This window comes from Centropristis striata, chromosome 4, assembly GCF_030273125.1.
Source record: "Centropristis striata isolate RG_2023a ecotype Rhode Island chromosome 4, C.striata_1.0, whole genome shotgun sequence".
NCBI lineage: Eukaryota > Metazoa > Chordata > Actinopteri > Perciformes > Serranidae > Centropristis > Centropristis striata.
In genome coordinates this window covers 2,314,195-2,328,663 of record NC_081520.1, presented here as the reverse complement: position 1 = coordinate 2,328,663, position 14,469 = coordinate 2,314,195, and the positions used below count along the sequence as shown (strand labels likewise).

At 39.4% G+C, this 14,469-nt stretch overlaps 4 protein-coding genes across 4 annotated transcripts; 3 read left to right on the top strand and 1 right to left on the bottom strand.

Moving 5' to 3' along the window:
* Positions 1–7: 7 nt before the first annotated feature.
* On the top strand, positions 8–844 carry LOC131970407 (lysophosphatidic acid receptor 6-like). Its single transcript, XM_059331792.1, has one exon. The coding sequence runs from the start codon at positions 8–10 to the stop codon at positions 842–844; it is 837 nt and encodes a 278-aa protein (XP_059187775.1).
* A 4,961-nt stretch (positions 845–5,805) lies between these two features.
* LOC131970401 (lysophosphatidic acid receptor 6-like) lies at positions 5,806–7,080 on the bottom strand. The gene has a single exon (XM_059331785.1). The coding sequence runs from the start codon at positions 7,078–7,080 to the stop codon at positions 6,217–6,219; it is 864 nt and encodes a 287-aa protein (XP_059187768.1). The 3' UTR covers positions 5,806–6,216.
* A 3,150-nt stretch (positions 7,081–10,230) lies between these two features.
* On the top strand, positions 10,231–11,296 carry LOC131970398 (lysophosphatidic acid receptor 6-like). The gene has a single exon (XM_059331783.1). The coding sequence runs from the start codon at positions 10,231–10,233 to the stop codon at positions 11,095–11,097; it is 867 nt and encodes a 288-aa protein (XP_059187766.1). The 3' UTR covers positions 11,098–11,296.
* A 1,482-nt stretch (positions 11,297–12,778) lies between these two features.
* On the top strand, positions 12,779–14,061 carry LOC131970404 (lysophosphatidic acid receptor 6-like). The gene has a single exon (XM_059331789.1). It carries the CDS (start codon positions 12,812–12,814, stop codon positions 13,661–13,663), a length of 852 nt encoding a protein of 283 aa, XP_059187772.1. The 5' UTR covers positions 12,779–12,811; the 3' UTR covers positions 13,664–14,061.
* The last annotated feature ends 408 nt before the right edge of the window (positions 14,062–14,469 follow it).

Sequence of the window (14,469 nt, the reverse complement as noted above, 5' to 3'; positions counted from 1 at the left end):
GACAGACATGAACAACACCATGGAAGCTGGACCTGAGCCCGAGCTGGGTTATGCTCTGTTCTACGGCTCTATTATGGCGCTGGGTCTGCCTCTCAATGCTGTCTCACTGTGGATTCTGCTGAGACACCACAGCCTCAAAACCCCCAGCGCTGTCTTCATGGTCAACCTGGCCATCTCTGACCTGCTGCTGGTCATCTCCTTGCCCATGAGGGTCTACTTTTACGCCACGGGCACCTGGCCTCTGGGCGATCTGGCATGCATCTGTGTCGCAATGCTCTTTCGCACCAACATCCGCTCCAGCAACTTCTTCATCACCTTCATCAGCGTGGACCGGCTGCTGGCTGTGGTTTATCCTCTGAGGTCACGCCATCTTCGGACCGCTTGCAACGCTCTGAAAGCTGTTGGGCTCGCTTGGCTGATTGTGTTGGTGACTCACATCCCAGAGGGTGTGAAAGGATCAGTATTTTTAGAGAGCAACAATAAATCCACCTGTTTTGAGCTGCCAAGATCAGCAATGGTCTATGTTAAGCCGGTGATAGTGCTCACCATGCTGGCAGTCAACATTGTGTGCACCACTTTGGTGTCTTGGACCCTTCACACACATCTCAGTGACTCAGCAAGGGTCAACAACAAGATCAATGTCATGCTGATTTTTATCATGAACTTGGTTATGTTTATCATATGTTTCCTGCCTTTGTCTCTTAGTTTATTGATTAATGGGACTGCATCTGAACTTTTAGTATGTCTCGCTACCGTGAACTGCTGCTTGGATCCACTGTTGTATTACTTTTCTCTGGATGCCTTCTGGAAGAAGAAAGAGGATGCAGATCTTCCAAGAGAATAGTAGACAAACTGTTTCATGAAATGACATCAGATTTCCAGTGAATTCCTTTCTGATTTTCCTGCTTTTCAGCAAAAATAACCTGTTTGGGTCTGGAATGCTCATATCGCTTTAAGTTTGATAGTATGTTGGCTTTTATTAACATGTCCAGAAAGACTCCAGGCTGTTTGGGGAGACATTATGACTCTTAGAGGAATACTTAATCCCCAAAAGGACAATTTGTAAAGCAACTGTTCACTCTATGCTACCTTGAATTCTTGGAAAAAAAACTTTGTTTGTCTTGCATTTGTCCATGGTGAACAAAGAATCTAAAAAAGGAAGAAAACTGTTGATGAATTGACAGTAACATTGAACACAAAACAGCAAAAATAACCAGCATTTTCTGGGCCTGAAGAGTGAGTCCAACAGGCATTTTCTCTCATTACCAGCAGGGGGCAACTACACAAGTTGCAAAAATAAGTCAATAGCAATATGAGCTGATGATGTATTAACTCATTAACCATTTCCCTATTGAGTTTATGGTCTCAATCATTAGTTTTGATCCTTTGTCAATACAACATGATGTTCATTTTGTAAATTATGGTCCCCTTTAAATCAAATAGATGATAAAGCAGGATATGCTTTTGGGTGTGGCTACTGTATGTTTGACATGTTGCTTCCACAGTGCACTGTGTGATTTAATCTTTTAACTTTGACCTTATCAAAGTGTGTTTTCACCTTCAATAAAGTTGACTGGAACATTTTGGTCACTTAAAAATGTCTCGTTCAGTGTTTATTTGAAATGAAGACACTCTGAGGAGTCGGCTGTTCTTTTAGAAGAAGGATTGTCCCTTGCTAACCCTAACCCTCCCTATCCATTCTTTGCATGTTGCAAAAAAAATAATATGGTGAAAAAGCAGCTAAAAAGAAAGACTTGACAGCCAAAATGGTGAACTCCAAGCTTCAAAACCAGAGTCTACCAACCTTTGGGTGACCTCACGGTGACTACACCAACTATTATTATACAGTCATGAGCATTAACTGTCTCCTTCCTGTGCACGCTTGAATTTGCAGGAAATTTATTCTCCAAGTAAATTTAAATTGTAACAAGTTTTTTATACCTACAAATTGCACACAAACCACACACATTCACAAACTAAATAAATACCTCAACAGATGTTCATTAAAACAGCTGTCTCACAATAAATCTGCACAAAACTCTACTTTTCCCAAACATTGATCCATGTATTGCCACAGATTTACTTAAGCACTTGTGCAAAAATGTTAATAATTATAACAATAATTAATAATTAGGGCCTCGGGGCAATCTCACCGAGCACTGGTCCATACAGCAATAGCTGAAGGGACCAGTGCTCAACAGAATACGAATTTTTCACGACGCAAGTCGCGAAAAACTGCCCAAAATTTTGCATTGAAATGAATGGGACGGCCGACAAAAAAATGAGCGAAAAAGAACAATAATTGGAGATATTTAAACGTCTACTTCTCCGGCATAATTTCACCTAGAGACTCCATTTAAACTTTAAACAGTAGACACAAGTCTTGTGTATTTGTGTATTAATCCATGTTTCGATGGGTCATATAGTTTTTTATCAATCCCTGTTCAATGACCATGATCATTTTTGGAGAAATTCTGAGATTATAATGGGTGTGTATTGCACGGAATGTTCGTGTCACAGTGTGTGACATCATCGCCAGAGTGTAGAGGGAGAGAAACAATTGTCAAAAAATAAATTTGAAAACTGCGCTCCAGGCCGCAAATTCCACTCTACAGAAATAATTTATACATAGAAACGTAGGAAAATTTGTCTTCTCACTCACAATCCTCTGGTAAAGCTGTCAGAGTTATAGTTTGGGCGTACAACGCACAGATGCGGCACCAACACCACCAACAGCCTCATTGGGTCCCATATTAAAAACGCAGGAAGATATTTGAAAAAGGGAGATGGAACAGTTTTTTTAGATCGCTCTAACAAAGCTATTTTTTCATTTTTCTGAATAAAACCCATATGTAACATTCAGGAAGAACTCAGGACGCTCAAAGTGAAGTCGGATCAATGATAGGTATTATGGTTTTGCCAAAAATGCTTTCTGTTCGAGGCCAGAAATTTCAGTCTGTCCACATCTGCTGTCATGCCCGAACAGGTGTCAGTTAATTCTGTTGATTGCTTTGATCTTTGATGTGATTACAGTTACAGATACACACACACACACACACACACACACACACACACACACGCGCGCACGCGTAAGAGTGCACAACTCCTCACACATGCATACACATGCTTCAAACACACACGTGCACACACACACACACACACACAGGTAACTTTATGTGATTTTAATTACACACACACACATATACACACACACACACACACACACACACACGCCCCTTGAGGGTAAAGGGCATAGTTTGAAATCTCTGAAGAATCTCATCATAGTGTACACACACCGGCAGTAGCCCCCGTGGCCCTTTCAGAATTTCCACAGGGGAAATTTTCTAGTTATGAATATGATTGTAATCAAAATACCAAATTTAGATTTCAAATTGCTCAAAGCGTAGAGTACGTTTAACTAGAAAATTTCCCTTGGGGAAATTCTGAAAGGGCCACGGGGGCTACTGCCAGTGTGTGTACACTATGATGAGATTCTTCAGAGATTTCAAACTATGCCCTTTAACCTCAAAATGTGTGTGTGTGTGTGTGTGTGTGTGTGTGTGTGTGTGTGAAAATGCGAAAAAGCGAAAATTAATTAATTAATTAAAATCGCATAAAGTTACCTGTGTGTGTGTTTGAAGCATGTGTATGCATGTGTGAGGAGTGTGCGTGCTTACGTGCATGTGTGTGTGTGTGTGTGTATCTGTAACTGTAACTGTAATCACATCAAAGATCAAAGGCAATCTATTTGTCTCAACAATCACTGCATAATATATATCAGTTTAAAGGCATTATTTAATCCAAACAACTCACTGCCATTGTTATTGTTGCATATTATATCCAGCATTTTCTTACATGTTTTTCCTCCCCAAATTAAAAAAACACACACACACACACACACCTCTAATAGTACTGAACCACACAGAATTTGCTTTAATTTTTCAAAATTTTGTGATTTAGGTACAAAAAAAGCGTTACGTGTGTGATCTCACTTTAGCTGAATTTTCACACCTCTTATTCCTCTGTTCATTTGCTTATTCTGATGCTGTTATTGATGTTGTGCTCTGAAATTGTTTTCTGCTGCAGTGTTGCATCAAGTAGCAACTTGTTTTCTCATGTCATAATCTATATTTCACTCTTGCATCACACCACACCAACCTATGCAAAGGAAGTGAGAATCGTGACAATCGTTTTTCCACTCCTGTTATCTATTTTAACCACATAACAACTTGTAACTTTATACTTTTACTCCACTACATTTAGAGGCAAATATTGTACTTTCTACTTCACTACATTTAGCTGACAGCTTTAGTTACTCTCATGTCGAGATTTAACATAAAAAACATGAAAGTTTAGGAATAAAGATCCAGAAAACAATAATCAGATTATTCTCAGAATTGCTGAGAATCCTTCTTCTAATTGTTAAGAAATTATTACAATCTCCTGGATGAAACCACGGCCCCCCACAGTAGCACAATGGAGAGAAAAAGTTAAATATTTTCTTGAAAATATAACAAATGTAAACATGGTTACACTTGCGTTCCTAACTAAATGGTCCCCAATTATTACATATTTTATTCATTGATAAAACCTTTGATGTGACTAATGTGTTTTGTATATGTGTGTGTTTTGTTTCTGTTAATTAATTAATTAATTTTCATCATCATTATTTTTCACACACCCTGCCATTCAAATATGAATAATGAATGTTTGTATATTGCATATTCATTTTCTCATTTAGTGAATGAATACCACTGCCCACTTTCAAATACAGACTCGGTTTGGACATGGTCATCCATAGACTACCTCTCCCACATTTACACTTGTACTGTACCTTTAAATGTGTCAATGTATATGACTGCACCTGATAAATCTCATAACTGTATATTAAGTAGTTAAATGAGCCCTATCTTTACAAAATTAAAACACTGCTTACATAAAAGCATCAATACAAATAATCTAATAATATATTTAGAATATATATAAACAATCCGAGTATACTGCATATCGAGTACTTTTACTTTTGATACTTTAAGTACATTTTGATGCTGATACTTTTGTACTTTTACTTCAGTAAGTTTTGAATGCAGGACTTTTACTTGTAGTGGAGTAATTTCACAGTGTGGTATTAGTACTTTTACTGAAGTAAGGGATCTGAATACTTCTTCCACCACTGGCATATCTGACAGATCTGGCATATTGATGAAACACTCTGAAAACAGATCCTCTGCGTGTAATTGATAGATTTCTCAAAATGGCATAAGTCTATAAACTACACAAGATTCATTCACTCAGCTACACTGGTAAAAAAATAAAAATAAAAAAAAAACTGTAAAAAGTCTGGCAGCAAAAATGTCAAAACACTCACCGTCAAATAACAGTAAACAACTGTTAGTTATTCTACAGATGATTTATTTAAAAAATAATGCTAATATACAGTATGTATATGAATTATGTATTGTCACACATTAAACAGGTTGGTTAATTGTTTTGGGACAATAAGGCGGCTGGAGTCGCAAAGCAGATTGAGGTGATTTTATTTTCAGAATAAAACTGTGAGAAAACAAGGAAAAACAGACTTGTTTTGGACTCGCAAAAAAAAAAATCTCCTTATTTACACACGCACGCACACACACACACACACACACACACACACACACACACACACACACACAGAATTAATTTTACATTCAGCAATATGATATTTTATTTTATTTTTTACATAGAATTCACTGTAATTTAACTTTCATGACCATTAAGCAATTGAATAGTACTGTAATTTTTTTTTACAAAAAACAAAAAAAAAAATATAATATCCCATTATATTTATATACAGATTTCAACGTACATTTTATGGTTAATATTTGTGATAAAAAAAATCACTTTTTTATGGAATTTGCACATAATGTAGAAAGAACAAAAAAATCCCTGAAAAATAATACAGTAAATTCAATTTTTGATTTTAATAATATACACATTTACTTGACATGGACTATGAATGATTAACATAAATTTAAAGACTTGAAATCTGATGCATTATAGGCCTACAGAGATATAAGCTCCGGACAGATTAACATTTTATTAAAGGCACAATCGATCGATTTTTTAAAATCCATCACATTGTTAAACTTGAAGGCAAAAGGGGTTCCCATCCAAACCAAAATCAGAAAGGGATTCACTGGAAATCTGATGTCATTTCATGAAACAGTTTGTCTACTATTCTCTTGGAAGATCTGCATCCTCTTTCTTCTTCCAGAAGGCATCCAGAGAAAAGTAATACAACAGTGGATCCAAGCAGCAGTTCACGGTAGCGAGACATACTAAAAGTTCAGATGCAGTCCCATTAATCAATAAACTAAGAGACAAAGGCAGGAAACATATGATAAACATAACCAAGTTCATGACAAAAATCAGCATGACATTGATCTTGTTGTTGACCCTTGCTGAGTCACTGAGATGTGTGTGAAGGGTCCAAGACACCAAAGTGGTGCACACAATGTTGACTGCCAGCATGGTGAGTATAATCGCAGACTGAACATAAGCAATGACTGGTCCATTATGGTGGGGATGTTGATGGTTATCGTGATATTCAAAACAGGTGGATTTATTGTAGCTCTCTAAAAATCTTGAAAATATTACCCTATTTGGGATGTTGATCACCAACACAATCAGCCAAGCGAGCCCAACAGCTTTCAGAGCGTTGCAAGCGGTCCGAAGATGGCGTGACCTCAGAGGATAAACCACAGCCAGCAGCCGGTCCACGCTGATGAAGGTGATGAAGATGGAGCTGGAGCGGATGTTGTCACGAAAGAGCATTGTGATCCAAGTACATGCCACATCACTCAGAGGCCAGGTGCCCGTGGCATAAAAGTAGACCCTCATGGGCAAGGAGATGACCAGCAGCAGGTCAGAGATGGCCAGGTTGACCATGAAGACAGCGCTGGGGGTTTTGAGGCTGTGGTGTCTCAGCAGAATCCACAATGAGACAGCATTGAGAGGCAGACCCAGCGCCATAATAGAGCCATAGAACAGAGCATAACCCAGCTCGGGCTCAAATCCAGCTTCCATGGTGTTGTTCATGTCTGTCTGATGAGAAAAGCAATGATTCTGTGTGCTTTATTAAATACTGCACTAATTAGTCCCTCCCTCTGCTGTGAGGGGTGAAGATTGGGTAGCAGATTAAAAAATGCAACAGGAAATGTTTGTGTCTCGACACAGATCACATCTGTCACTGTGACATTAGTTAGGGCCTCGGGGCAATCGCACCAAGCACTGGTCCCATACAGCTATAGCTGTAGGGACCAGTGCTGCACTACTGTTATACTGTGGATTTCTTCTTCTTCCTCTTCCGGACGCAATTTCGTCCCGCTACTAGTCCTACAACTTGAAGAGTTGCAGGACAAATTATATATCAAAACGTGCGGTTTGATCGGGATCGGTGTGCTATTACTTTTCTTGACATAATACGAATTTTTCGTGACGTAAGTCTCGAAAAACTGCCCAAAATTTTGCATTGAAATGAATGGGACGACCGACAAAAAATGAGCGAAAAAGAACAATAATTGGAGATATTTAAATGTCTACTTCTCAGGCATAATTTCACCTAGAGACTCCATTTAAACTTTAAACAGTAGACACAAGTCTTGTGTATCTGTGTATTAATCCACGTTTCGATAGGTCATATAGTTTTTTATCAATCCCTGTTCAATGACCATGATCATTTTTGGAGAAATTCTGAGATTATAATGGGTGTGTATTGCACGGTATGTTCGTGTCACAGTGTGTGACATCATCGCCAGAGTGTAGAGGGAGAGAAACAATTGTCAAAAAATAAATTTGAAAACTACGCTCCAGGCCGCAAATTCCACCCTACAGAAATAATTTATACATAGAAACGTAGGAAAATTTGTCTTCTCACTCACAATCCTCTGGTAAAGCTGTCAGAGTTATAGTTTGGGCGTAGGATGCACAGATGCACCACCAAAACCACCAACAGCCTCATTGGCTCCCATATTAAAAACGCAGGAAGATTTCTGAGCTGTCTGACATTTAACAGTTTTTTTAGATCGCTCTAACAAAGCTATTTTTTCGTTTTTATTAAAAAAAACAACATATGAAGACGTTCAGGAAGAACTCAGGACGCTCAAAGTGAAGTCGGATCAATGATAGGTATTATGGTTTTGACAAAAATGCTTTCTGTTCGAGGCCAGAAATTTCACTCTGCCCACCTCTGGCTGCTTTCACTGTGCCAGAAGATTCCACAGCTGTTAATTCCGTTGATTGCTCTGCTCTGATTGGTCGACCCCACGCTTTGATGTTTTGATGTGATTACAGTCACAGATACAGATGCACGCACACGCACACACACACTGGTCATTTAATGTAATAACAGTTAAAGATACACGCACGCACACACACAATGGTCATTTAATGTAATAACAGTTAAAGATACACGCACGCACACACACAATGGTCATTTAATGTAATAACAGTTAAAGATACACGCACGCACACACACACTGGTCATTTAATGTAATAACAGTTAAAGATACACGCACGCACACACACACTGGTCATTTAATGTAATAACAGTTAAAGATACATGCACGCACACACAATGGTCATTGTCAGTCAAAGATATGCGCACACACATGCACACACACGCACATATGCATATAATCTCTGAAGAATCTCTGAAGAATCTCATCATAGTGTACACACCCTTTCAGAATTTCCCCAGAGGAAATTTTCTTGTTATGAATATGATTGTAATCAAATTACCAAATTTAGATTTCAAATTGCTCAAAGCGTAGAGTACATTTAACTAAAAAATTTCCCTTGGGGATATTCTGAAAGGGCCACGGGGGCTACTGCCGGTGTGTGTACACTATGATGAGATTCTTCAGAGATTTCAAACTCTGCCCTTTATCCTCAAAATGTGTGTGTGTGTGTGTGTGTAGGTAGCGAAAATCGCATAAAATTACCTGTGTGTGTGTGTAATTAAAATCGCATAAAGTTACCTGTGTGTGTGTTTGAAGCATGTGTATGCATGTGTGAGGAGTGTGCGTGCTTACGTGCATGTGTGTGCGTGTGTATCTGTAACTGTAATCACATCAAAGATCAAAGGCAATCAGATCAAAGCAATCAACAGAATTAACTGGCACCTGTTCCGGCATGACAGCAGAGGTGGACAGACTGAAATTTCTGGCCTCGAACAGAAAGCATTTTTGGCAAAACCATAATACCGATCATTGATCCGACTTCATTTTGAGCGTCCCGAGTTCTTCCTGAACGTCTACATATGATTTTTTTCAAGAAAAATTTAAAAATAGCTTTGTTAGAGCGATCTAAAAAAACTTTTCCATCTTCCTTTTTTACGAAATCTTCCTGCGTTTTTAATATGGGAGCCAATGAGGCTGTTAGTGGTGTTGGTGGCGCATCTATGCGTCGTACGCCCAAACTATAACTCTGACAGCTTTACCAGAGGATTGTGAGGGAGAAGACAAATTTTCCTACGTTTCTATGTATAAATTATTTCTGTAGAGTGGAATTTGCGGCCTGGAGCGCAGTTTTCAAACGTATTTTTTGACAATTTTTTCTCTCCCTCTACACTCTGGCGATGATGTCACACACTGTGACACAAACATTCCGTGCAATACACACCCATTATAATCTCAGAATTTCTCCAAAAATGATCATGGTCATTGAACAGGGATTGATAAAAAACTATATGACCTATCGAAACGTGGATTAATACACCAATACACAAGACTTGTGTCTACTGTTTAAAGTTCAAATGGAGTCTCTAGGTGAAATTATGCCAGAGAACGTCGCGAAAAATTCGTGTTCTGTAGAGAAAAGTAATAGCACACTGATCCCGATCAAACCGCACGTTTTGATATATAATTTGTCCTGCAACTCTTCAAGTTGTAGGACTAGTAGCGGGACGAAATTGCATCCGGAAGAGGAAAAAGAAGAAATCCACAGTATAACAGTAGTGCAGCACTGGTCCCTACAGCTATTACTGTATGGGACCAGTGCTTGGTGCGATTGCCCCGAGGCCCTAATAAATGTTACAGTGACAGTTGTGATCTGTGTCGAGACACAAACATTTCCTGTTGCATTTTTTAATCTGCTACCCAATCTTCACCCCTCACAGCAGAGGGAGGGACTGATTAGTGCAGTATTCAATAAAGCACACAGAATCATTGCTTTTCTCATCAGACAGACATGAACAACACCATGGAAGCTGGACCTGAGCCCAAGCTGGGTTATGCTCTGTTCTATGGCTCTATTATGGCGCTGGGTCTGCCTCTCAATGCTGTCTCACTGTGGATTCTGCTGAGACACCACAGCCTCAAAACCCCCAGCGCTGTCTTCATGGTCAACCTGGCCATCTCTGACCTGCTGCTGGTCATCTCCTTGCCCATGAGGGTCTACTTTTACGCCACGGGCACCTGGCCTCTGAGTGATGGGGCATGTACTTTGATCACAATGCTCTTTCGTGACAACATCCGCTCCAGCTCCATCTTCATCACCTTCATCAGCGTGGACCGGCTGCTGGCTGTGGTTTATCCTCTGAGGTCACGCCATCTTCGGACCGCTTGCAACGCTCTGAAAGCTGTTGGGCTCGCTTGGCTGATTGTGTTGGTGATCAACATCCCAGAGAGGGTAATATTTTCAAGATTTTTAGAGAGCTACAATAAATCCACCTGTTTTGAATATCACCATAACCATCATCATCCCCACCATAATGGACCAGTCATTGCTTATGTTCAGTCTGCGATTATACTCACCATGCTGGCAGTCAACATTGTGTGCACCACTTTGGTGTCTTGGACCCTTCACACACATCTCAGTGACTCAGCAAGGGTCAACAACAAGATCAATGTCATGCTGATTTTTGTCATGAACTTGGTTATGTTTATCATATGCTTCTTGCCTATGTCAGTTGGATTATTAATTCTCGGGACACCTGCATTGACACCTTTAGTATGTCTCGCTACCGTGAACTGCTGCTTGGATCCACTGTTGTATTACTTTTCTCTGGATGCCTTCTGGAAGAAGAAAGAGGATGCAGATCTTCCAAGAGAATAGTAGACAAAGTGTTTCATGAAATGGCATCAGATTTCCAGTGAATCCCTTTCTGATTTTCCTGCTTTTCAGCAAAAATAACCTGTTTGGGTCTGGAATGCTCATTTCTCTTTAAGTTTGATAGTATGTTGGCTTTTATTAACATGTCCAGAAAGACTCCAGGCTGTTTGGGGAGACATTATGACTCTTAGAGGAATACTTAATCCCCAAAAGGACCATTTGTAAAGCAACTGTTCACTCTATGCTACCTTGAATTCTTGAAAAAAAAACTTTGTTTGTCTTGCATTTGTCCACGGTGAACAAAGAATCTAAAAAAGGAAGAAAACTGTTGATGAATTGACAGTAAACAGGGGCCCTATTTAACAACAGAAAAACTATGTCAGAACGTCTGTCAACAGACTCTCACAGAACATGTACATAGGCTAATCCAAGTCCTTTTTATCCGGTCAGGTACCCAGTACTTCTCAAACACATGCATTTTTCTTAAGGCTCAACATTTAACACAAAACACCAAATATAACCAGCATTTTCTGGGCCTGAAGAGTGAGTCCAACAGGCATTTTCTCTCATGACCAGCAGGGGGCAACTACGCAAGTTGCAAAAATAAGTCAATAGCAATATGAGCTGATGATGTATTAACTCATTAACCATTTCCCTATTGAGTTTATGGTCTCAATCATTAGTTTTGATTCTTTGTCAATACAACATGATATTCATTTTGTAAATTATGGTCCCCTTTAAATCAAATAGATGATAAAGCAGGATATGCTTTTGGGTGTGGCTACTGTATGTTTGACATGTTGCTTCCACAGTGCACTGTGTGGTTTCATCTTTTAACTTTGACCCTATCAAAGTGTGTTTTCACCTTCAATAAAGTTGACTGGAACATTTCGGTCACTTAAAAATGTCTCGTTCAGTGTTTATTTGGAATGAAGACACTCTGAGGAGTCGGCTGTTCTTTTAGAAGAAGGATTGTCCCTTGCTAACCCTAACCCTCCCTATCCATTCTTTGCATGTTGCAAAAAAAATAATATGGTGAAAAAGCAGCTAAAAAGAAAGACTTGACAACCAAAATGGTGAACTCGAGGCTTCACCACCAAAGTCTACAAACAATGGTTCACGGTGACTTCACCTACTATTATTAAACAGTCATGAGCATTGACCATCTCCAAGAAATGTATTCTCCTAGTAAATTTAAGTTTAAAACAACGTTTTTTGTTGCACAAAAACCACACATATGAACTACAAAAAATATCACAACATAAGTTCATTAAAGCAGCTGTCTCGCAATAAATCGGCACAAAACTCTACTTGTTGCAAACATTGATGTGCATGAAAGCCCTGTTGTGTTACCACAGATTTACTTATACATTTGTTGAAAAATTGTTAAAATTGAATAATTAATTAATTAATAATAAATGTCAATCATCTCTCAACTACTTCTGCTATATAACTTTCAAGATGTGATTTAAAATATGTAATTTAGGTGTTTAGTTGGAACATATTACATTTCAAATTGCTCAAAACATAGAGTACATCTCATTAACTTCACAGTGACATTTGTGGTCTGTGTTTAGACTCAAACATTTCCTGTTGCATTTTTGAACTGCTACCCAATCTTCACACCTCATCCCCCTCCACACAGATAGAGAGCAGAGGGAGGGACTAATTATTGCAGTATTCAACGCAGAATCATTGCTTTTCTCATCATACAGACATGAACAACACCATGGAAGCTGGACCTGAGCCCAAGCTGGGTTATGCTCTGTTCTACGGCTCTATTATGACGCTGGGTCTGCCTCTCAATGCTGTCTCACTGTGGATTCTGCTGAGACACCACAGCCTCAAAACCCCCAGCGCTGTCTTCATGGTCAACCTGGCCATCTCTGACCTGCTGCTGGTCATCTCCTTGCCCACGAGGGTCTACTTTTACGCCACGGGCACCTGGCCTCTGAGTGGTGGGGCATGTACTTTGATCACAATGCTCTTTCGTGACAACATCCGCTCCAGCTCCATCTTCATCACCTTCATCAGCGTGGACCGGCTGCTGGCTGTGGTTTATCCTCTGAGGTCACGCCATCTTCGGACCACTTGCAACGCTCTGAAAGCTGTTGGGCTCGCTTGGCTGATTGTGTTGGTGTTTAACATCCCACAGAGGGTAAAATTTTCAAGATTTTTAGAGAGCTACAATAAATCCACCTGTTTTGAATTTCCTCAACAGCAGCCACAAATATCAGCAATGGTCTATCCTCAGCCGGTGTTAGTGCTCACCATGCTGGCAGTCAACATTGTGTGCACCACTTTGGTGTCTTGGACCCTTCACACACATCTCAGTGACTCAGCAAGGGTCAACAACAAGATCAATGTCATGCTGATTTTTGTCATGAACTTGGTTATGTTTATCATATGTTTCCTGCCTTTGTCTCTTAGTTTATTGATTAATGGGACTGCACCTCCACCTTTAGTATGTCTCGCTACCGTGAACTGCTGCTTGGATCCACTGTTGTATTACTTTTCTCTGGATGCCTTCTGGAAGAAGAAAGAGGATGCAGATCTTCCAAGAGAATAGTAGACAAACTGTTTCATGAAATGGCATCAGATTTCCAGTGAATCCCTTTCTGATTTTCCTGCTTTTCAGCAAAAATAACCTGTTTGGGTCTGGAATGCTCATCTTGCTTCAAGTTTGATAGTATGTTGGCTTTTATTAACATGTCCAGAAAGACTGCAGGCTGTTTGGGGAGACACTATGACACTTAGAGGAACACTTAATCCCCAAAAGGACCATTGGTAAAGCCACTGTTCACTCTATGCTACCTTGAATTCTTGAAAAAAAAAACTTTGTTTGTCTTGCATTTGTCCATGGTGAACAAAGAACCTAAAAAAGGAAGAAAACTGTTGATGAATTGACAGTAACATTGAACACAAAACACCAAAAATAACCAGCATTTTCTGGGCCTGAAGAGTGAGTCCAACAGGCATTTTCTCTCATGACCAGCAGGGGGAAACTACACAAGTTGCAAAAATAAGTCAATAGCAATATGAGCTGATGATGTATTAACTCATTAACCATTTCCCTATTGAGTTTATGGTCCCAATCATTAGTTTTGATTCTTTGTCAATACAACATGATGTTCATTTTGTAAATTATGGTCCCCTTTAAATCAAATGGATGATCAAGCAGGATATGCTTTTGGGTGTGGCTACTGTATGTTTGACATGTTGCTTCCACAGTGCACTGTGTGATTTAATCTTTTAACTTTGACCCTATCAAAGTGTGTTTTCACCTTCAATAAAGTTGACTGGAACATTTTGGTCACTTAAAAATGTCTTGTTCAGTGTTTATTTGAAATGAAGACACTCTGAGGAGTCGGCTGT